Below are 24383 nucleotides of genomic sequence, written 5' to 3' on the forward strand. Positions count from 1 at the left end.
GTGGGTGAGGGGTTGGAGAGGCCATTCTTTTTTTTCTAATTAATTAATTAATTTTTGGCTGCGTTGGGTCTTCGTTGCTGCACATGAGCTTTCTCTAGTTGTGGCAGGCGGGGGCTACTCTTCGTTGCAGTGCGTGGGCTTCTCATTGCAGTGGCCTCTCTTGTTGCGGAGCATGGGCTCTAGGCGTGCAGACTCAGTAGTTGTGGCACTCGGGCTCAATGGTTGTGGCTCGTGGGCTCTAGAGCGCAGGCTCAGTAGTTGTGGCACCTGGGCTTAGTTGCTCCACAGCATGTGGGATCTTCCCGGACCAGGGCTCGAACCCGTGTCCCCTGCATTGGCAGGCGGATTCTTAACCCCTGCGCCACCAGGGAAGTCCTGTGGAGAGGCCATTCTTGACTAGAATTCCAAAACCTCAGGAGACCTTCACAGCCCGAGTGAGCTCACGTGAAGCTATGGAAAGTGTATGAAACGGAGCCTCGAACTTGAGTTCTAGTTCCAGCTCCGTCAGAATTAGGTTTATGACCTTAGAAAGTCACAGCAACTCCACGGGCCTTGGTTTCCTCATCAGGAAAACTCAGAAGGTTGGACTGGATGATCTCTAAGGGCTTCCAGTTCTTTTTTTTTTTTTGGCCACACTGCGTAGCTTGCAGGACCTTAGTTCCCCAACAAGGGATCGAACCTGGGCCCTCTGCGGTGGAGTCCTAACCACTGGACTGCTAGGGAAGTCCCAGAGTTCTAACTTTCTGAGAATCTAGATTCTCCTCCTCTTCCACTGTGGCGATAAAACAGAGATAAAAACTGTGGACTTACAAAGGGGTAGGATTCAATCATGCCCTCCCGGTGAGTGGCTCCGGGTCCTGGCTAAGAATGAATGTAGCAGCAGAGAGAAGGGGACCTGGACATCCCAGGGAGGCTTTCTGGCCTTTTACGCAGCCTGAGGGGGCGGGAGACAGAGGCCTGGGACGTGTCCTTGGCGGGAGCCTATGTCTCAGGAACCCTTTCAGGAAAGTGCCGACGGTCACGCCAGACCCCAGTGCTGGGCTGTTCAGAAGCAGGGTGTCTGTCCGCACTTTGTAACCCACCTCTTCCACCTGCCCAAGGAAGGGGAGGGGCCCAGGCTGACCTGAGGGAGGAAAGTGTCCCAGGATAGGAGGGCCCTATAAGCCCCCGCCTGTGTGAGGTTCTAGAGCAGCACGACTGGGAATAACAAGGCCTGGGTTCTGCCTTCCCAGCCCCACGATGCACTGAATCAAAGCTCCGGTTCTACACAAAGGCCACGTGAGTCTCGGAGTGAAAGAACTGGTTACTCACTGTTTTGGGGACAATCTGTTTCTTGGGCTGCCCAATCTTGAAAGGAATCCTGTAAGACAAAGAGTCAAAGAGGAAGGTTAGGAGAAATGGGGAAGGATGTGGCTGAAAAGACTTGATGAGGTATGGCCACTTCCACCCTGGAAGGAGTGCCTCACTCCCGGGACTCGTACCATGTGCCTGCGGGTCTAGGACCATCAGCAACCAGGCCGGGCTCCAGGAGAACGGTCCCCCATGGACAGAATCAGATGGAGGTGCCCCAGAGCATCTTCCTCTGCAATGTTTACATACATGGCAAAGGTGAAGGCAGGAAAGGTGAGATACTGTACTAGTAACAGTCACTACAAACCTTGCGTCTTGAGGAGCTGCGAAGTCAGGGGTCGCAGGCTCACCTGGACAGCTATCATCCTTGACAACATGCCTTTAAAAGACACCGCAGAGCCCACTATCATCTGTAGCAGGTGCTTCCCTACTTCTCTATAGACAGACAGACTGTGGAGGGCTTCTTGTGGGGCTGGGGAGGGATGACGAACTGTAGGGGCACTGAGGACCAGTCAGGCTGGGTTATTTCCCACGAGAACTGACAACATCTAAAGAAAGCTAGCTTGGAGAAGACTCTGAATCCAGCTCAAGTCTGCCTTGAACTTGCTGGGAAGCTCTGCACCTCAGGCTCCCCACTCGGAAATGGAAGAAGGCATGGCGTAATGGAAGGAAGGTCATGGTCAAGGAGTCAAACCCTGAGCGCTAACCCCGCCTCCGCCCCTGAGGAGCAGGCTGCCAGGAAATGACTGCGCCGGGACTTAATTTCCTACTCTGTGAAACAAGAGGGTTAAACTGGGTAATCTAGAAGCTTCCTTCAAGCGCTGACAATTCTACCATCCTACAGTTCTGAGGATTAAAGAAGCCACAGTGCATCCCCACAGCTACAGAAACACGGGCTTCTCCCACCAAGGTAGGAGTGAGTTAAGCTTCCCTGGCTGGGATCAGCTCAGGGAAGAGCCCTGAGGGTGCAGGTTGGACCCCACTCTCACTGCTCTCCTTCCCCCCCACCCCCTCCACCAGGCCCCTCCCTCCACAACCCCCTCTCCCCGAGCCTGGCCCATACTGACCAACACTGCTGCTAAGCCCAGCGGTATAATTAACCACCGATAATAACCCCAGACAACGATCTGGTTGAGAGGATGGGCCAGCCTGAGTCACAGCAGTTTAAATTTAATTTCTGGAGGACATCCTGTTTATTGTTAACCCAGCCCCCGTAATTTGGGAGCGTTAACCCTTTGGGGGCTGGCTGATTCACGTGGCTTCTGTAAACAAATAATCTCTGGCTATGTAATTACCAGGGGAAGGTAAGCTATGGAATTGAAAAGGAAAGAAAAAATGAAATTGCCATTTCCCTCTCTCAGACCTGAAGAAGAAGGGTTAAGGGGACAGGAGAGCCTTAGTCCGCCCCCCTACCCCAGTTACTTCTGCCCAAATCAGGGACTGACACAATGGTTTTGGACAGTGAGCAACTGCCCGCAAGGACCATTTTGGTGACAGTGCAAATGAGGTCCTGGTGGCATTGCGAAAAGACTGATCCTGCTCTGTGTGAAGCATGTTGCCGTATAAAAAGCTCTGGACCAGGAATCAGAAACCCTGGTTTCGGGCTTCCCTGGTGGCGCAGTGGTTGAGAGTCCGCCTGCCGATGCAGGGGACACGGGTTCGTGCCCCGGTCCGGGAAGATCCACATGCCACGGAGTGGCTGGGCCCGTGAGCCATGGCCGCTGAGCCTGCGCGTCTGGAGCCGGTGCTCCGCAATGGGAGAGGCCACAACAGTGAGAGGCCCGCGTATGGCAGAAAAAAAAAAAAAAAAAAAAAAAAGAAAGAAACCCGGGTCTCTGCCTCTGACTAGTATCTTAAACAAACTATAAAACAAAGGAGCTGGACTAGGTAGCCCTTCCAGCTTACCTAAAACTTGAATTCTAAACTGAATCTCCATCCCAAGAACATGGGGAACGGAACGAGCATTCTAAAGGGCCCTCAGAGCGGTCCTCCAAGTGACTCTAGTGTGGCGTCTAGTACTACAGACGAGCTACAAAGGGATTAGGAACTTAGATTCCATTATTTGTGGTGCTACAGCCTCTCTCTAAATCTTAGTTTAGAATCACAGTATTTTTAGAGCTGCAAGTTACCATAGAAATTTTTCCAGTTCAACCCTCTCATTTTGGAGATGAGGAAGCAGATCTGGAGGGGTTCGGTGACTAGCCCAGGGTCATTCAGCAACAGGACCCAGAACAAACAATCAGGGTTGCGATTTCTTGTCCAGTTTTCTCTCTACTACTCACAGTTTAATACTCTTTCACACAGATATGTCATATGTATCTGAAGGAACCAGGAAAAAAAATCATCTGGTCAAAATACCTAATCTGGGGCTTCCCTGGTGGCGCAGTGGTTGAGAATCTGCCTGCCAATGCAGGGGACGCGGGTTCGAGCCATGGTCTGGGAAGATCCCGCATGCCATGGAGCAACTGGGCCCGTGAGCCACAACTACTGAGCCTGCAAGTCTGGAGCTCGTGCTCCACAACAAGAGAGGTCTCGACAGTGAGAGGCCCACGCACTGCGATGAAGAGTGGCCCCCGCTCGCCGCAACTAGAGGAAGCCCACGCACAGAAACGAAGACCCAACACAGCCAAAAATAAAATAAATAAATAAATTTAAAAAAAAACTAATCTTAAAATACTATGGAATTTAGAAAGGGCTCACTGTTAAAAGACTGGAAATGAAAGAGGACCGTGTTATCAGGAGGAGGCTGGTGCTGAACTGGGTGCTTCCACACAAATGAGAGGCCGTGTGAACTGTGTAGAAGGAACCAGGCCTCTGTAACCTCACTGCAGCTACTGACAATCACCTATAACTTTATCATATGATTCTGATTAGTTTTCACCTCACCTCTTCAAAAGCCATCTCCCTGCCTGAAGAATGTCTTAAAAAAAAAAAAGTAGCTTTTGATTTGAAAAGTTTTAGATGTACAGAACAATTGTAAAGACAGTACCTAACTCCATATATCCCACACCCAGTTTCCCTTATTATTAACATCTTATATTCGTATGGCATATTTGTCACAATTAGCAAACCAATCCTGAAATATTACAGTCTACACTTTATTCAGATTCCCTTAGTTTTCACCTAACGTTCCCTTTAAGTTCCAGGATCCCAGCCAGGTTGCCGCATTCCATAGTCATTAAGTCTCCTCAGATTCCTCTTGATATTTTCTCAGACTTTCCCTGTTTTTGATGACCTTGACAGTTTTAAGGAGTGCTGGTCAGGTACTCTATAGAAATGTCCCTCAACTGGGACTTGTCTGCTATTCTTCTCACGACTAGACTGGCGGTTACAGGTTCTGGAGGGAAGGAGTGATACTGAGGGTTCGAGCTATCAACCCGACTTCCTACTGCCGATGTGAGTCTCGGTCACTGAGCTGAAGCAGCCTTTCCCAGGATTCTGCACCATATGGTCCCTCCCCCTCCCCCCTGTGCCTCCCTACCCCTTTGGAAGGAAACCACTGGGCACAGCCCACACTTAAGAAATGAGGAGTAATACTCCACCTTTTTGCGGGCAGAGTATTGGCCTAAGTTATTTGGGATTCTGCATGGGAGATTTCTGTTCTCTATTTATTCAGTCACTTATAGCAGTATGAATGCATGATATTTATTTTATATGGGTTATAATCCAATCCTACTTTATCCTGTTGCTCAGACTGTTCCAGCTTTGGCCACTGGGAGCTCCTTCAGTTGGCTCCTGTGTCTTTCTGACATACCCACATCAGTGTGTGTGCGTGCATGCGTGCGTGTGTGTTTTGTTTAGTACTTCCTTGTTTTCTGGACTATGAGATGCTCCAGGCTTACCCTGTACATTTCCTGAGCCAGCCCTAGAACTGGTTGAGGAACTTCCTAAACCAGCAGTCACTGTGCCTCTATAATATGGTCTCACCCCGCCTTTTAGTTTCCCTTCCCATTCACCCAGGACAACTACTCTGATTCAGCCAAGTGGCTGTTCATTTATCCCCCAAATCTAGACGCCTTATAAACAACTTCCTGTCCCAAAGTGGGAGGTTCATTTTTTAGTGCCAACATGTCATTAATAATTTCATCAGGACAAAAGGCATAAAACTTGGACTGTCCAGGGCAACTGGGACATACGGCCACCCCACCCAGAGGGAACCTTTCCCTTCTCCTGGCTTCATCCAAGCTGTTCTGACTCCCGAACCTTGCTTACCTTCTTCAAAATGTCTACGACTTTATTAGGCATTTTAAAATATTCTACCTTTTACAGTTGATTACAGTTCATCTCTTTAAAAAGTAAAACACACTCATCAGAGAAAACTTGAGAAGTACAGAAAGCCTAAAAGAGAGAGAAGAGGGGGAGAGAGAAGACAGAGAAGGAAAAGAAGGAAAAGAAGGAAAAGAAAAAACCCCAAAATAGCCCTCAGTCTCATACTGAAAAGATAACCAAGGTTAATGTGTTGGTGTTAATTATATTTTAAACATTTTCAGAAAGAAAAAAACCTGAAGCAGATATGCCGCACGTTAGTAGCTAATTTCGGGCGGTGAGAATATGATTTACTGTTTTCTTTTTTGCACTTTCCATACCTCTCAAATAAACTGAAGAAAAAAAATCCCTTAAGTTTTTTTCCTTGACTATAAAAATAACACCTGATCAGTGTCAAAAACTTGGAAAACCATAAAGGACAAACACACACACACACAGATACAAATACACAAAATCCCAGAGAAAAAGTAATACCCCAAATTTCACAACTTTTAAAAAATAAAGGAAACTTATATCAGGAGAGTTTTTATATGCCAATACACAAGTTTTCATCAGCCTGACTTTTAACAGCTACCTAGTATTTCATTAATCAACTGTATCACTAGTTTTCTTTTTGTAACCTACATGGCTTACGTTATCATTTCAACTGCCTCAAGTTTTTCTTCTAATATAAACAAAAACCAATGGCTAAATCTTTGGGCACATCAAGGATTAGTCACATAGGATAAATTCTTAGTATTGGAATTGCTGGGTCAAAGGATACATGCAGGTTCAAGGCTTTGATTTGCTTGCCAAATTGCCCCTGAGACAGACTGAAACAGTTTACATTTTTTAAAGGATTGAAATCATTTACCACCAGCCCCAGGATTTTTTTCCTGTCTTAACGTTTACCTTTCCATTTTGTACATGTGTGTGTTTAATGTACAGAGGCTTTTAATTTGTATGAAGTGAAACTGCCCAAATCTGTCTTTTTCCTTCATGATTTCTTCTTTTGGTGTCATACTGAGAAAGACCTGCCTCTTCCACTCCAACACAGAAAAATTTCACCTAGACCTACTTTTTACTTTTATGATTTCCTTCTACTAATCTAAGTTTTGCTCTTATCAAAGTTATACATGTGCATAGTTTAACAAGGCAACAGTGTCTGCTAAGTAAAACATTAGGTTCTAGGCTCCCCTAAACTCAATCGCCTGTGATGAGCACTTCTAACGTGGCTGGTTTTGTTTTTGATACGTACCTGTGCATCTCTAAATAAAAATGCGTGCATTACCACCCTGTGATGATTAGGTTTTAGGCCCTAGCTATTGACTTTTTATCTTGGAAGAGGAAGATTTAACTAAACAAAAGCAACACACACCTCTTTTGGGTCTTCACCCCTATTACCCAAAGGCACATTTGCAACTCTGCCTTCTCAATAGAGGTATACTGTGATCTGGTTAGAGCAATGCGAAATACACTATTAGGAACAGAACATGGCTTGTTTTCCTTCCCGCATGTGGCAGCCAGCAGACTGTTCAGCTTCAGCCAAACCTTCAGGAGACTGTGGAGTTCCCAAGCCAAAACCCCCAGCTAAGCCACTCCCAAATTCCTGACAATCAGAAACTGGTATTATTGTTGGGAGGCACTGATTTGTGGGGTAATCTGTTCCACAGCAATACAGGACTAAGAACGCTGCACAAGTTTCCCCCAAAATAATTTTTCCTTTTCTTTCATATGCTTAATCTTCTAGATGTTTATCCCTAATCCTCTCTCAGTCATCTAAATCTACTCTCAATACATTCATGCGTATCAGGTGTCCTATCATTTTCCCTTCCTGAAGCAGTCTCTACTGGAGCCTTGGACCTGCTCGGGTCTGGACGGGCTGCCTCCACTCTGGGCTCCCCTGTCACCACCCTCACAGGGATTCCTTCCGCCTCTCTCCTAGGATCTTTTCCACCTGGATTCCGTGTCTTCTCCTTTCTTGGTTTACTCCTCATCTGGCTGGAGAAAAAGTGTGAGGGAGATCAGTTTTGAGACTGCACAACCCAAACCCTTTTTATCCTATCCTCACACGAGTTAGTTTTGACTGGGTATAGAATTATAGGCTGGACATGATTTCTTCCAGAATCTCAAAGGCACTGTTTCACTGGCTTCTCATTTCCCAGTACCGCTGTGGTGGTGAAGTCTGAAGCCATCTGATTCCCAACCTTTGTATGTGACCCGCTTTTTATCTTCTTCATGCCAGCTTCGAGGGTCAGATGTGTGTCTCCCATGTTGCAAAATTTCACAACGATGTACCTCGTGGTCTGTTTTTATCCATTGTGCTGGGGGATACACAGGACTCTTTCGCGTTGGCAATTTATAATCTTTAGTTCTGGGATTAAAGGAAACTTTGTTGCTATTGACCACTCCCCCCACACCCATTTTCTCTGTTTCTTATTTCTGAAATTCTTATAATTCTGATGCTGACCCTCTTTGGCTGGTCCTCTGATTTCTCTATTTTCAATGTTTCCTTATCTTTTAATATTTCTAAAGAGTTTTTCATTTCTGCTGCCATGTTTTTAATTTCCAACAGCTCTTTTTAATTTTCAGGATGTCCCTTTTTTTTTAATGGTACCCTGTTTTTATTTCTTGGATGCCTTATCTGAAAATCTTAATGATAGCTTTGAAAAAAGTTTCTTCTTCCTTTATAGCCTCAGTTTCCCTTCAAGTTGCTTTTTTTGTTTGTTTTAGTCTCCATTTTTCATATTAAACATGTCGCTTGGATGAGTGGTAATTCTTGGTTGTCTTCTCCAATATATGACTGGGGACCAAAAGGCTGACTAGAAGCTGTAAGTACATGAATAATGTCTGTCTATTGTGTAGGATGATCTGGCTGAGAAGTTTTGTGGGGGATCCTTGATGCCAGTTTGTACTCTTTTCTCCAAGGGAGGTAAAATTCCCTAGAGAAGATTCTTCCACTGTCTTGCACCGGGAATAAAGGTCCAGCTCAGTGTTCTGGGAGCTGAGTAGAAGAGGGTGTGTGTGTGTGTGTGTGTGTGTGTGTGTGTGTGTGTGTGTGTGTGTGTGTGTGTGTGTGTGTGTGTGTGTGTGTGTGTGTGTGTGTGTGTGTGTGTGTGTGTGTGTGTGTGTGTGTGTGTGTGTGTGTGTGTGTGTGTGTGTGTGTGTGTCAGCACTCCACTTCATCCTCCTGCCCTCACCTGTGCTTGAAGCGGATCTGGGTTTTGTGGGCCTGAAGCTTACACAATTTTGCATGCCCTTTAAAAAAAAAGAGATTACAAAACTGCCAATATAAAAATAGGCCTGAAAGTGAATGTTTATTTAAACAGAGAAAAGAGCATTATAAATTACAAGCTATAAAAGCTGACAAATAACATGAACATCAGAAAATCAAGAATAACCTAATATTTTTATTAATCATCTGCCTGACACACCTTTAAATTTATTTCTCCACATTTTTTTCGCTGCATAGTCTATGATTGCCTCTTCATGTGACACAGAGTTGATAAATCATTTCCTTAGAGAGAAAAGACAAATAATTCAGCCTTTTCTCTAGTAGCATTGATTGAAATTTGTTTTCTATTACTGACAGTTTAGAAAAGCTTTTTTTTCCAGCTTACTGGTAACATATAAATATAATATAAACTTTAGGATTGTTGTAAAATTTGGGAAAATCTCATGTTTCTCTCATAAATAAACTGTAAGATTTCAGGCCACATTTCAAAGTTTCTTGTACAATGACTAATCTTAAATGCTTCCTGAATTAGTGAGAGTAACTGGTTTGTCACTGATGTCCTAGTAGGAGGGTTATGAGTTTTATGTTATCTTTGTTATGTCTTTCATGTTAAATCCACTAGAAATTTAAACGTTTTAGCAGTAGGTTCATGTGATTTGCTCCTCCTCTTCATTAACTAGATCATCAGATAATCATCACTTCTATCTAAAACTGATCTTACTCTCTTAATGAATTACTAGCTTTTGGTACAATGTGGCAATGTTGTGTTGCACTTTACATGATTTCAGAGTAATATCTATTGATTTCATTCTCACCTTTGTCACTTTTGTTTTGTGTTCTACTTTTATCCAGTTTTTCTCTTAGCTATAAAATACATTTGAAGATGATCAAAAAAGGTATCCTTTGTACGTTTCCAACTCAGGACTCGAATTTCTCACTTGTTTTATGTTTTCCAAAAATGTCTTTACAAACTGAAGTCAAAACAGCATACTCCCAATTCAACAACCCCCTCCAATCCTGTCCCATCCCAAAAAAGGGTCTAGGCTACTCCAAAGCTGCCTGACAGGAAGGGTAGTATAACGAAGAAAAAGAAGGACCTAGAGATTGTCATACTGAGTGTAGTCAGACAGCGAAAGACCAATGTCATATGATATCGCTTATACGTGGAATCTAAAAAAATGGTACAAATGAACCTATTTACAAAACAGAAATTCAGAAATTGAGTCACAGATGTAGAAAACACCCTTATGGTTATCAAGGGGAAAAAGGGGGGGGATAAATTGGGAGACTGCGATTGACATATACACACTACTATATATAAAATAGGTTACTGATAAGAACCTATTGTATAGCGCAGGGAACTCTACTCAGTACTCTGTAATGAGCTATATGGGAATAGAATCTAAAAAAGAGTGGATACATGTATACGTGTAGCTGATTCACTTTGCTGTACAGCAGAAACTAACACAACATTGTAAATCAACTATACTCCAATAAATAATTAATTAAAGAAAAAAGGAGGAAAGGCAGGCAGAGATATTCTTAGCTGAGTGCAGTATAAATACATTTTCGAACTTTACAGAAACACAGGATCATTTGAACACATGGCTAGGGTTCCTTCTAGGGCCCTGGACAAGGTCCATGTAAGCGAGGGGCCCTGAGGCTTAAGCTTCATTAGTTTCACACAGTAAATCCACCTCTGTGTGCCCTAGTAGAGAAACTCCCTGCTTCACACTCTCCAGGGGTGGGGCCCCTTCATTCTTCTGCTAGGGTGAGGTGGGGACAGTGTCCAGTGAAATGGCATTGGGGAGGAGATGGTAGGACTCTCAACTTATTCATAAGCAGCTTTCAACCAATCCCCCTGTTCTGAATGTTTGGCTTCAGCCCACTTCTAGGGGTACCTAGCGTCACCAGTTCCTGAACCTTTGAGGATTCTGTGATGTAAGTTCTTGGTTTTCCTAAATGCCAGTTCACGATCTGGCCTTCTGGGAACTGCCAAGTCAGTTACCCCATGTAACTGTATTCCAATCCCCAAATGTCGTCAATGTCTCTTCTATTCTCCCTGAATTGGTAGGTTTATGACTTAAAAAAAATCACCTCACTGTGCTTTGTGTGGGATTTCTGAGGGAGATAAAATAGATGTACATTATTATACATTATAATGTATAATGTGTTATACATTATAGATGTACACGTATTATATTATTATATACACCTAGTTTTATCTCCTGCACAAATCCCACAATTTGTCACCTTTACTCAGAAACTGCTTTATTTATTAATTTTAAATAACAACTTTATGAGATGTAATTCACATACCATAACATTCATCCTTTTAAAGTGTACAATTTGGTGTTTTTGCTGTATTCACAGAGTTGTGCAACCATCACTACAACTAATTTTGTTTTGGCCACGCTGCGTGGCTTGCTGGATCTTAGTTCCTCAACCAGGGATCAAACCTGCTCCCTTGGCAGTGAAAGAGCGGAGTCCTAACCACTGGACTGCCAGGGAATTCCCACCACTAGCTAATTTTAGAACATTTTCATCACCCAAAAGGAAACCCCATATCTATTAGCAGTCATTCACCATTTTGTAGTGTAGTACAAAGACACTTTCGGTCTCCATGGATTTGCCTATTCTGGACATTTCACATAAATGGAATTGTATAACGTGGCCTTTTGTGTTTTCTAATTTTTTAATATGGTGTAGGTAAGGATCCTACTTCATTCTTTTGCATGTGACTATCCAGTTATCCCAGTACCATCTGTTGAAAAGGTTATTCCTTCTCCATTGAACTGGCATCCTTGTTAAAAATCAACTGACTGTCAGTATAAAGGTTTATTTTTGGATTCTCAATTCTATTCCATTGATCTACATATCTATCTTTATTGCTAGTCCCACACTGTCTTAGCTACTGTTGCTTTGTAGTAAGTTATGAGATTGGGAAGTGTGAGTCCTCCAACTTTGTTCTTCTTTGTCAAGATTGTTTTGGCTATTCTGTGTCCCTTGAATTTCCATATGAATTTTAGGGGTTTGTCTTTTATATTTAAATCTTTACTCCAGGTAGAGTTTGAGTGTATGGCTAACCAGTTGTTTTAACATGATTTAAAAAATAATCCATCTTTGGGACTTCCCTGGTGGCGCAGAGGTTAAGAATCCGCCTGTCAATGCAGGGGACATGGGTTCGAGCCCTGGTCCGGGAAGATCCCACATGCCATGGAGCAACTAAACCTGTGCGCCACAACTACTGAGCCTGCGCTCTAGAGCCTGCGAGCCACAACTACTGAACCCCACCCGCCTAGAGCCTGTGCTCCACAAGAGAAGCCACTGCAGTGAGAAGCCTGCACACTGCAACTAGAGAAAGCCCATGTGTAGCAACAAAGACCCGATGCAGCAAAAATAAATAAATGAATTAATTTTAAAAAATCTCTTTGAAAAATAATTTTATCAGCATTAAATACTTCCGCTCTATATCATAGATCTACTCTTTTGCCAATAACACAAATTTAATTATTTAGGTTTATAACAGCTCTTGATACCTAGTAAGCAAATCCCTTCTCATTACATTTCTTTTTCAGGTGATTTCTTGGCTATTTTAATTTTGTTTTCATATTTAAGAGGAAATTCAAAATCATCTGCTGTGTTTCCCCTTCCAAGTCAGGATATTAGTTACTGAAAATACATTATATTTATAGATTAACTTTTGAAGAACCTACATCTTTATAAATATTAGGTTTGCTCATTCAGGGCCAAAATATTTCTTTCCAGTCATTCAAGTCTTTTTATTATGTCCTTTAGTCTTAAGAGTTTTTTTCACATAGGTCCTCTACATTTATTTAGTTAAATATTAACATCCAAAAGTAACACTTATCTGTGAATTTTTTTGCCCTACACACGTCTTAGGTACATTCCATGGAATTTTATATTTTTGGTTATACTATAAATGGATTCTCTTTTTCATTTCATCTTCCTAGTACACAGGAAAGCTACTGGGTGTTAAATATTTACCCCACAACCAATCACCACAGCTATACACCTAACCTACATAGCCCAAGAAATTTGGCTGGGGAAAAAAAAAAAAAAAAGAACTAATTGGGTTTTCCAAGTAGACAGTGATATCATTTGAAGATAATTGTAAAATTTCCCTCTTCTTCCCCAATATTTAATACCTATTTTTGTCTTGTATTACGGCATTGGCTAAAAATTGCAGAAAAATGTTTTTAACTTTAGTAAGAATACTTCGAGTTTGATCTTGCACTATAAAATACGAAGAGGGCTCCTGGTTTATTTAGGAGGCTAATGGTAAGGAAATATTTTTCTGTTTCTAGTTTAGTGAAAGATACAAAGACTGGATTTCTGAATTATATCAATGCCTTTTCAGCATGCATTTGGTGGACCAGTTGGTTCTCCTATGACCTAGTGCTGTGACGAACTGTGTGAATACATGTCCTAAGACTGAGCCATCCTTTCATTACTGAAGTGAGCTCTGCTTGGTTAAAGGTACAGGTTAATTGACTTTGATGTGCATACATCTTGCTTTCTGATTATGACACAAAGGGGTAGGGACTCAATGTTATGCTTCTCTGCAACTCCTGCCAAGTGCTGTACTAGGCACAAGGCTATTTTCAACCTTTTACTGAATGAACAGTCGGTAAATATGTGTTAGGGGCCTCCTTCATGCCTAGCACTAACACGAGGTTCTAGGGATATCAGGATGAATAAGGCAGACTCATTCTATGATCTCATGGAGCTTACAGTCTGGCTTCATACACACAGTAAGCAGGGAATGGATGATTAAACGAATGAGTAAAATGAGTCTATTGGCCCAGGGGCCCTATCAAATACCATACTCTAATTTAGGGTTCCTGAAAAAAGCTACTCTTAGATCAGGCTATATAAAGAACAAAGAAAGGTAATATCGTTGTCCTTGGTCTCCCAATCCTTACCTGAGTAAAATAAAACCTAAAAAGGCATCACCAGCTACAAGTACCAGCCTGGGTCAAGGGAAAGTAAATTCAGTGGAGACCGAGAGAACGGAGCTGGCCTTTGGCACCGGCAGTAAAGCCTGGCGAAGTTATCAGAGTATGGGTCAGGGGAAAACATTTTCAAGAGCCTGAGAGGAAATATGAAAGAAGAAGAGTCTCCTGGGTTTATTCTCAGGCTGCCAAATAGCAAATGTACTCCACTCTGCCAGAGAAAGAGCCAGAAAACTGGGGCAGGTGCCCTGATGGAGGGATCGGATTCTCTGCCACTGAAGTGGTGGAAGATGGCGAGACGAAAGAGCAAAGCAACTGCAGGTCAACTGACTCTTCTGCCTCTCCTTCTCCTTGACCTCTTGACTTCATCCTGCAGTCTAGGCCCCCGCAGGAACACAGGGATGTCCTCAGGACGTCCTCAGCTGCTCTGGAAAGTGTGCGGCAAGACTGCCAGTATCAGAGCATCTCAGAGCGGTGCTGTCCTGGCACGGCTGGGGCTCCGGAGCAGGGGCCGCTCACCGGGCTTCCAGACTTTTGTTCCTCCTCCTTCTCACAGCTTTTCTCAGGGCTCTCCCCCTGGAATCGGGTGGGTACGTAGAGATCCAGAGAGGAGACTGGGCTTGCTCCCCAGAGAACCTCTACGTTCTGGAAACCATCATGAAGGCTGTGAGCTCCCGGCCCCTGGAGTAGGATTCTTTACTTTGTTCTGCTTGCCATGCCATAAATATGAGCACCAGAGGGCAGGAGGAGGGATATTTTGGTCTCGGCAACAAAATGGAGAAAACATTTCTCTCAGCCCTACCCTTCTCCAACCCCCAACATGCCCCACCTCAAAAAAGAAAAAAATAAAGTTCTATGTGTACAGAGGGAAAGGGGGGAAGAAAAAGGGTTCTATTTTCTTTCACAATAAAGAAAAGTCAACAGGATGTTCTCCAAAGCTACAAATACACTTTTTCAAACAGTAAATATCTCTATTAGCAGCAGGATGCCAGTTGGCTAATTCTGTCTGTCTCAGGAAAACCTTTCCCCAAAAACTCCTGCCCTTGGGTAATGTGTATTTACAAAACCAGCTCTTGTGCATTTTCGATTTGCTAGGTTTCTCAGTCTTTTGTTTCCCCACCCCCTCCACTGCAGAGGCAGAGAAGAGAGGCAGGCTCGGATGGCAGCTGGGTGGGGATCCCCCCGGTCACCCCAGCAGGTCCCCCGAGCCCCGCCTTCTTTGGAGAGTCCTCCACTTCATTACCAAGGACAGCTTAGAGAAGCTAAAACCTACCCCCTCCGCCCTGGCCTTCACTGGGCCTCCAGAATTTGTTTCTACTGAGCCTGAATGGGCCGAGGCCTTGCCCCGGGGGGTGGCATGATTCAGTCTACCCCATCCTGTATGGTCCCGATATCTCCAGCTGGGCAAAGATCACAGTTTTGGGGGTGGGGCGTGGGGGGAGGGGAGGGAGGTGAGAACGAGGGGAGGGCTGAGCAAAGAGTAGCAGGCAGCAGATAGTGGCTGAAATCCTGGCTCTCCAGGGAGTGGTCTGGGCCTGAGTCACTGTCTCGGCAAGAGCAGGAAGGTGGGCGAAAGGCAGCAGCTTCTGCAGGCTGGAAGGACAAGCCCCTCCTCCCCCATCCTTCTGTCACTCTATCCTCCGGTCGCTGCCTTCTCTGGTCTGAGGCCCCACCAAGGCTACCACCACCTTGACAATCGGAGAGAGAAAACAGTGGGCCCGGGCCAGGGCAGGGTTTATGGAGAGTCAGCTGGCTCCGGCGGAGCAGCTGCTTGTTGGATGCCCATCCTCTCTGAAGGGCCAGCTGGCCACAATGCCCGGGGCCAAGGAAAGTTCAGCCCAAGCAAGGACGTGAGAGACCCCATCAGAAGGGGAAATGGCCTGAGCTGTGAAGGATCCATTTCCAGTGCCTACGACTGTGGCCTCTCCAGCCCCACCTCAGTCCTTCCCCTAAATTAGCTGGACCCTGAACCAGAGCACAGACAACACCACTCTCGCTTGCCACCAGTCCGAGGAGGTATGTGTGTGTTTAAAAATAAAAGGCACGACTCTGTGACTTGGCTGATTTGTTACTTGACCAGAACAATGGCCCAGCTCAGCTGTGATCCCTCCTTCCCCACGCTCCCCGGGCTGACCTCTGAAAAGGAAAGACAGAATGAATCACAGAATGTTGAGTGAGATCATCCAATTAAAGCGACCATTTATTGAGCATCTACTATTGCCAATGTCTGTGCTAGGTGCTTCCGATATGTCAGCTCATTCAAAGTGCTGCCCTCCCGTATTTCACCCAAGAGACGGCGCATTGGATGAGGGGGTGGACTGTGGAGCCAGGCTGCCAACTGCCAGCTCTGCCACTTGGATAACTTACCTAATTTTCCTGTGTCTCAGTTTCCCTGTCTATAAAATAGGATCATAATCTACCTATTTTATAGGGTCGCTGTGAAAGCTAAATGAGTTTAATCTTTAAAACAGTTCCCAGCCTACAGTAAGCAGCCTGGGAGTATCTGTCGTAAAGATGATGGTGGTGGTTATTTTGATGATGATGATCAAACTGAGGCCCAGATGGGGGACTTGCACAAAATTACACAGAGGTTAAGTACGGTCAGGAAACCTGAAATGGATGTTTTCTGTTTGGGGAGCACGCAGTGGTCCCTACCATAATCACCACTACCAGGTCCAAGTTAATATATTTGCTTTAAATTGAGTGGTGACTTCCTCGTGAGTAGTGAAAGGATTTGTGACACAAGTTTGGAGGCTGATGGAGCATCCAAAGGTCAAGAAAAGAGAGGAAGGAAGGCAATTCAGGGAGGTGGTTTGGATTTTTTTTTTTTTTTTTTTTTTGGCAGCTCTTTAAGAAACTCCTTTTTTTTTTTTTTTTTTTTTTGCGGTACACAGGCCTCTCGCCATTGTGGCCTCTCCCGTTGCGGAGCACAGGCTCCGGACGCGCAGGCTCAGTGGCCATGGCTCACAGGGCCAGCAGCTCCACGGCATGTGGGATCTTCCCGGACTGGGGCACGAACCCGTGTCCCCTGCATCGGCAGGCGGACTCTCAACCACTGCACCACCAGGGAAGCCCAGAAACTCCTAATATTTGACAGACAAGTTACTACCTATTCTCATTCTAACCTGCTAAGATAAGAAGAGGTAGAAACTCGGTTTTCCCATTTTATAAAAGGGAATCAGAAGACATGTGGAGGTGAAAGGCTTGTCCTGCCTACTGAACAAGCCAGAGAGAAGCCTCCTATGGCCTGTCTTCCACTCTGATGGGTTCACAGTGGCTGAGGGCAGACACTCTGAGAAGCAGCAGACCAGCTGAGGCACGAGCTCTAATCTCATTCTCACTTCTGTCCCTTAGCAACCAGGAGTCTGAAAAAGAGCTTTCACTCCACCGTTTCCTCTTCTCTGCTGAAGGTTTGGCCCCTAGAAGCGGAAGGAGGGCTGGGATGGAAACCCACTTCTAGGCCCGCCTGCCTCGGTCATCCCCAGCTTTCGGCCACAGGAGGCAATAATTCTCCTGCTATGCGGTCGGCCTCAGCCATGACACTGGTCAGGCTAGGCATGACGATAGTTACAGAAATATTGGAAACACTCAGAAAATGATAGAGGAGAGCACGTACAATAAATACGCATGTACCCACCACCTAGCAGTGTCACATTCTAACGCTGAGCCATACTTACTTCAGGTCTTACTCTTCAAGCAGTACACCAGCACAGACACTGCTGAAGCTCCCTGAGTGCTCCAGCCTGATCCCGTTTCCTTCCTTCCCTCTCTCCTGTTATCCTTGAGGGAACCACTACCCCGAATTCAGTGTTTATTAATCCTATACTTTTGCTTCATAAGTTTGAATCCATAAGCACAACACAGTGTTGTTTTACAGATCTAAACTTGATACAAATAGTACAGTATTGAATGTATCCTTTCCAAACTAGCCTTTGAGGTTGGGCCTTATGTTTCTGAGATTTGCCCCTGCTGATACACATGGCTCACTTCATTCATTTTGACACTGCATATTTCACTACGTAATGACACCGTGTTTTATTTTCCCATTCTTCAGAGGCTAGACATGTATAAACAATGAAGCAGCGGACATTTCTGCTCAGGTCTCCTGCTGCACAGGTGCAGAAGTTTCTCTGGGTTGGGGGCAGGCCCGTCTTTGACTGTGTGAGGCACTGCAAAACCTCCCAGCGGTTGCATCAGTTCCCCACCCCGCCACCCCACTCAGCGGATGCCAGTTCTCACCGCTCCTCATCCTCAGGTACTTGGCATTGCCAGGCTAAATTTACCATTTTTGCCAGTCTGATGGCTGTGAAATGACATTTCATTTCTCAATGTTGGTTTAGTCGGCTCTCCCTGATTACTAATAAATGGAACGTCTTGATTTCGGCTTTTGTCCACCTGGGTTTTCTTTTCTATATAAAGTGGTTGGCGGCTTTCAGATCTATGCAGTAAGTTCTTATGCAGAACCAGGCAGCGTTCTTTACAGCCGCCCCGTCTGTGTTCCTTATTTATAACCAATGCCAAACAACCAAATAAAGAACACTATCTTCACCTGGCTGGAGTCACAGGTATAAGCTTCTAGTCTGAATATGTGTCATAAACTCCTAGATAAGTGTTTTTCAAACCAGGGTGTGTGGAACACCCACCCCTCCCCGATCATTCACACTGTTACACATCATTCCATTGTAAACACTTATCAAAATCAGTCATGAAATCAACTGAAGTGGGTCATTCTTTAAAAAACAAAATAGAACATAGTAGAAAATATCTGAGTGCATTGTACACATACAATGTGAAACTTATTTCCTGTGTGTGTGTGTGTGTTTGTGTGTCTGTTGATATCAAAGGCATTTCTGACTGCAAGCTGTGGTCAAAAAACTTCGGAAGCCACTGTCCAAGGTACCCCGCCCTTAACTCCATTCTTTCTCTTTTCTGAGTTATCCTGCAGACTGCTGCCAAATTAACCTGACAAAAATCATTGCTTTTGCCCTGCCACTTCCCTGCTCAAAAACCTTCAATTTTCAGAAGCCTAGGCTCAGTTTCAATTCCTCAGCATGGCACTGAAAGTGCTTACAATATGGCCCCAACCAGAGGGCCAGCTTTCATCAATGAAGCTTCTACCCAAATCACTATTTACTAAACCCAAGCTGGCCTCCTGACTGCCTGCCCCCAACACTCTTCACACATTCTGTCTCCACACACCTTTTTCACACCATTCTTCTAACCTGCACGCCCCCCCCAATTCTGTTCCCCACTGCAACAGGACACGCTCGCTAAGTCAGGGTTCAGTTAAAATCACATCCTCTGCTTGAAGTCTTTCTTTTTTTTTTTTTTTTTTTTTTTTGCGGTACGCGGGCCTCTCACTGTTGTGGCCTCTCCCGTTGCGGAGCACAGGCTCTGGACGCGCAGGCTCAGCGGCCATGGCTCACGGGCCCAGCCGCTCCGCGGCAGGTGGGATCTTCCCGGACTGGGGCGCGAACCCGTGTCCCCTGCATCGGCAGGCGGACTCTCAACCACTGCGCCACCAGGGAAGCCCTGAAGTCTTTCTAGATGGTGCCACAGGGACGTTTAGTGATCTGCTGTCATTCCTGTGAACCTCTGGCACTTTCCATACACCGGCCGAAGACAAGGATGGATTCTTAAAGCATTTTGAATGTCTCCCAGTGTTTAGCACAGGCCCTTGGACATTAAAAACTGTTCGATATGCATTAGATCAACAAAGATTCATTGAGCACTACCTGTGTGCAACAAACTATACTGGGCTCTACTTAATAGATGAGCCACCAGAATAATGGTTTTGGGAAAACAACTTTAATAGTTTAACTGCCAATTTGAAAGCTACCTCAACACATTTACTTAAAAGTATAATATACAAGAAGACACCTTTGACTGCGAAGCTGTGGGACTCAAGGTACTTGACTCTTTCCAGCTACTCCAAAATCGGGAAAAGGGCCCTTCCCCCCTTGTTACGAACGGCTGAAAGAAGAGTTTTACATTTGTTCCCCAAACAATGTTGAATATAGAATCTCATGGGCTCCTCATGGGGTCCCTGTCTTCTAGGCATTACTATGCTCTTTACACAAGCTTGGGGAGAGCCTGGCCTGTCCAAAGTCACAGAAGCAAGTGATAAGGCTGCCCCATGCAGGGAGGCCCCAGAATAGGAAGAAGCTGAGATGGTCCAGAATACCTGGAGGTCTGCAGGACACAGTACTTGCTCTATCACTTTACCTGAGAAAACTGGTCACTTCCTGTAATTCACTACCAACCTGGTGGTGTCCATAGGGCCTAGCAAAGTCAGACACCTTCCTCTGGGATCCAGTCAGCTGGGGAATGGTCTTCCACTTTCCTAATGTGCCTGTTTAAGCACAGGGAATACTCAGGAGATGCAGGCTTCAGTTCCAGTTCTGCCAGGTGAGTGAATTCGGATAAGTTGTCAAAGGGAGATAATCAGACCTGAACTGCAAACTTCAAAGGGTAGATGTGGGGATGATATCAGAGATTGGATGGGAAAGTACTGTGCAGAGTTAAAAGCACTGTATGAATGTAAGATAGCACTGGTGATGCTAGAGGGAAAAGAGACTCCACCGAGAAGATGTCTGCAACTGCACGGATGGTTCCCTCTGATCCAGCAGGTTACCATCCTTCTTTATATTCCATCCACTTCATTTGACAAGTACCGACTAGGTACCCACTATGTGCAAGACAGTATGTGTACACACAGATGGAGAAGCTGTAGATCCTGGACTTTACGTGGGAGAGAGGCGCACGTTTGTGATACGTGGATAGCGTGGGAGTACTACAAGAGAAGCACCATGGAGCTCGAGAATAAAGGAGTTTGGGTGGGGGATGGGAGGGCAGAGAACAGAGACAGCCTCAGAGAGCCTCGGAAGCCACTTCTTCATGTTAACAAGAGCACGCTTAGAGGCTCTTCACTTCAGGAAGTGGCCAGTAGCTTTTGCACATTTTTATCTTAAATTTTTTCCTGAGTGAAGGCAAGTCAGTAAATGGGAATAGAGTCTTCATTCATACATTCAGTAAACATTTACTGATTGCCGGGAACAGCGCTAGGGATACACTGGTGACCAAGAGACAGCCTCCGTTTTCAACAGCTCATGGACTAGTGGGCTGGCTGAAAAGTAAGCCAAGAATTCAAGTACAGATGCTAACGGTGGTCAGAGGGGGGGGCACCCCACTCAGCTTGGCAGGGTGTGGGGGGCCGTTCAGGGAAGACCCTCAGAGGAGCTGAAGCCTGCCCGGACTCTCTAAGGATGAGTGGATGTTGGCCTGGGGGATGGCGGGTGGGGCGGTGAGGGGAGTAAAGGGCCTTTCGGGCAGGGGAACGGCACGTACAGAGGAGCAGGGGCACGAGAGACCAGGAAAAGCTCAGACACAGGAGTGAAGGGGGTACAGCCAGATCCAGAAGGGCCTTATAAGCCATGGCCCAGAGTTAGGCCTTATAAGCCACGGCCCAGAGTTAGGCCTTTATCCTGAAGACGATGGGGAGGGTATACATGGTGAGAACAGGGAAAAAAAGAAAAAAGAAAAAAGATGTTCCCTGAGGAATACCAATATTTAAGGGGCAGAAGAGCCCAGAAGAGTCAGAAAAAAAAAATAGCATCTGCAGGGTTTCCATTCTTTTCACAACAGGTCTGGGTGACAAAGTATCAGCTGAGCTTATCCATTCCATGTTATAATTGGAGAAAACAAGACAGAGGAAGATCAGATGCCTAACCAGGCCACACTGTGAATGAGGGAACCAGAGCCTGAACTCAGCACTCCAACTGCTACCAATTCATCTGCACTGACTTTAATTTCCTTCCCTCTGAGTCACACTCCTGAACCTCTGGGTACAGGATGATTTCCTCCAGCAGTGCTCCTTTTTCCTCGCCACGGAAGCCTAAGATCACGATGAAGGTGTGTGGTTCCAAGGAAGGCTACGGGTCCTGGAGACAGCTAAGCAAGATTCAGGTCACTATCCTTAATTCCATTTAATTCTCCCTCCACACCAGAATAAAGACACACACACACACACGGGGGGGTGGGGTGACACGGAGGAGGAGGGGTAAGAAAGCAGCACTTGGCTTGGGGCCAAGAGGTGGATCAGTGATCTGAGATGTAAACATCAAATGCCTTCCTCCGAGCAGAGCCCACCACTGGGCCACCTTGCTGAAAAGCAGGTCAGTGGACGGATGGATGAGTAGATGGTACAGGAAGGCAGCAAGTGCCCACTAAACAAACAGGCGGTGGGCGGGCTGCATGCACTGAGGAAGCAGAGAACAAAGACCTCTCACTCTTCATGCAAAGTCCACAGTGTGCAAAGGGCACCAATATTGGACATTTCTCACTGTGACATTTTGAAAGCCCAGCCTAGCCCAGAACAATGGTTACCCTCTGGGGACCATGGGCCGCACGTACCCCTAGGCCTTATTCGACGATGGCTGGCATATCCCATGTGCTTGGTGAACTTGACCTTGGGCATCAGCCTCCCATGACGGCTCTACGTCACTCTGGTCTCTTCCCCCACTGAGAATTCCAATCTCAGATGAATGGATGGATTCATTCTGGGAGCAGGAAAACCACTCCAGGAGTGAATCAGAACGACCCAGCCCTGGTCCCCTTGCCAGCCATTGAGCCAGGAACTGAGTGCAATTGTGTGCCCAGGCGCTGGTGCTGTTCCCCTCCCAGGGAGAGAGAGTCAGGGGCCATGCAAGAGATGACGTGGAAGCCCTCTAAGGAGGAAGAGAACGGAACCTCAGCTTTGAGGGACAAAGCCACCCTTTTGGTTGTGACCCTCAGTCCAAGGAGGTGCCAAGATGTGTGCGTATTGTTAAATTAATTCTACTGGACAAAATCTCAGCTTTGGCTGGGCAGTTACTTGTCAATTTCAATTCTCTCCAGCCTGAAATAGGCTACTAGTTTTTCAGAAAAAAGATTTCTGTAAGACAGGTAGAAACAATGCGTCTCAGATCACCCAGAGAATCCTCTACCTTTAGTGGTCTCTGCTCCACTCTTCTGATTTGTGAAGAAAAGATCGATTCATCCTTAAGAATTGTAAATGCCAGTCTAGGCAATGTAAAGCACCTGTACTGTCTGCTTTTTGAGACATTAGGTAAGAGAACGCCAAAGATTCAAGATGCAGCAGGCAAGAAGACATCTACATCACAAAGTAAAGGGACCCAGGTTGATCCTTTAAGGAAGTAATTCCTCTAGGAAGGGGAATTGAAGGATTGCCACTATGCCCATCACTAACTAGGTTATAACAAGACGCGAAAGTTAGCTTTTTAAGGCTCCAGCCCCCTATCGGCCTCCTGGAGCAAAGGTGGTGGGAAAAGGAGCAGCTCCTGCTGGGGCTTGTTAGGGGATTGCTCGGGGCTGACCCCCACGTGCTGGTGCTGATTGTCTGACATCTGTCGGTCAATCTTCGTCTAAGAAGCAGCGGGGAGGAGGGGACAGAAATGGCTTACATTTTACATTACAGGGCTGTCCCTGACACTGAATGACATCAGCTGTCTGTGGCCAGAGCTTAGTCTCCATTCATGGCCAAATGTGAGCCTGCAAGAGCCTTCCTAAAGAATATTCTACCATTTCACTCATTCATAACTAGCTAACGTGCACTTTTCGTAAAGAGACAGGCTAGACTCTGAGGAGAGAGTGGCAAACATGTACCCTATGCTAACGTAACTTGGATTCCAAAAAGACTGATTCATCTTGTACATCTCCGGGGGTGAATGCATTCATACAAGCACACTTGAGTTGCATGCCCTGAGGTTTGGGTTGTGGATATCTAGGCCCTTAAGCCTGAAGGTAAGGTCCTTTGGGCAAACTGAGTCTTACAAAAGAAATCAACCATTAAACATTATCAAGTGTCTGCTATGAGCCAAGTATCGTACAGTTCCATAGCAACGCACGTGCCAGCTGTGGAGCTGTGACTACTACTCTGAGGCTCCCTGGCTTCTTTTCTCACGGCTTGATAGTTCCCATAACATTTAAGCTTACTTACGTTAATTTAACAGGGAAAGCAATGAGTGGGTAAGGCCCTGGAAAAAAACTAGTCCAACCCCATAATGGGAGTGCGGGTGGTGGGTAATTCTGGCCTCTTCCGAAAGAGAAGCAAGTTTTGTCTCTTGAAGACTAAGTGGGGCAAAGGCTACTCATCTGAAAGCTAGGGGTCTTGATCCATGAACTGCGCTCAGACGGCCAGAATGAGGGCCACCTGGCAGTGGTGGAGAGATGCCCACGGGGGAGAGAGGAGTGGATATTTCTCAACGGATATTTAGGAAAGGAGGTAACAGGGGCGTCCCTCACTTCACGCAGCTGAGAGAAGACGGACGGGACCAGCACCTTGGAACAGAGTCAGGAAAAAGACGCGGGATCCCACTGTAAAGGAATCGCCTGCCCCACCTCCCGGTGAGGCCTGCCGAGAGCTGGAGCCTCCAGGAAAGCACCAGAGGAAGGCCCCTTGAACGACCCCAAGGGCTGGGGCCAAGCGGGCCCTGCTCCGGGGCGGAGGGTCCGCGGGCAGCGCGGGCCAAGGGACTCAAGTCGGACGGACGCAGGGCAAAGCGCATTGCAGGCCGGGG

At 45.8% G+C, this 24383-nt stretch overlaps 1 protein-coding gene across 2 annotated transcripts in view; it reads right to left on the reverse strand.

Annotated features, from left to right (window-relative positions):
* BIN3 (bridging integrator 3) overlaps positions 1-24383 on the reverse strand; it is a 52882-nt gene that overhangs the window by 28386 nt on the left and 113 nt on the right. For both annotated transcript variants that reach the window (XM_060102520.1, XM_060102521.1), the window contains exon 2: positions 1312-1360. In XM_060102520.1, coding sequence (XP_059958503.1) covers positions 1312-1360 — 49 coding nt within the window. The remainder of the gene's footprint in view (positions 1-1311; positions 1361-24383) is intronic.

This window comes from Mesoplodon densirostris, chromosome 6 (genome assembly GCF_025265405.1).
Source record: "Mesoplodon densirostris isolate mMesDen1 chromosome 6, mMesDen1 primary haplotype, whole genome shotgun sequence".
Classification (NCBI taxonomy): Eukaryota; Metazoa; Chordata; class Mammalia; order Artiodactyla; family Ziphiidae; genus Mesoplodon; species Mesoplodon densirostris.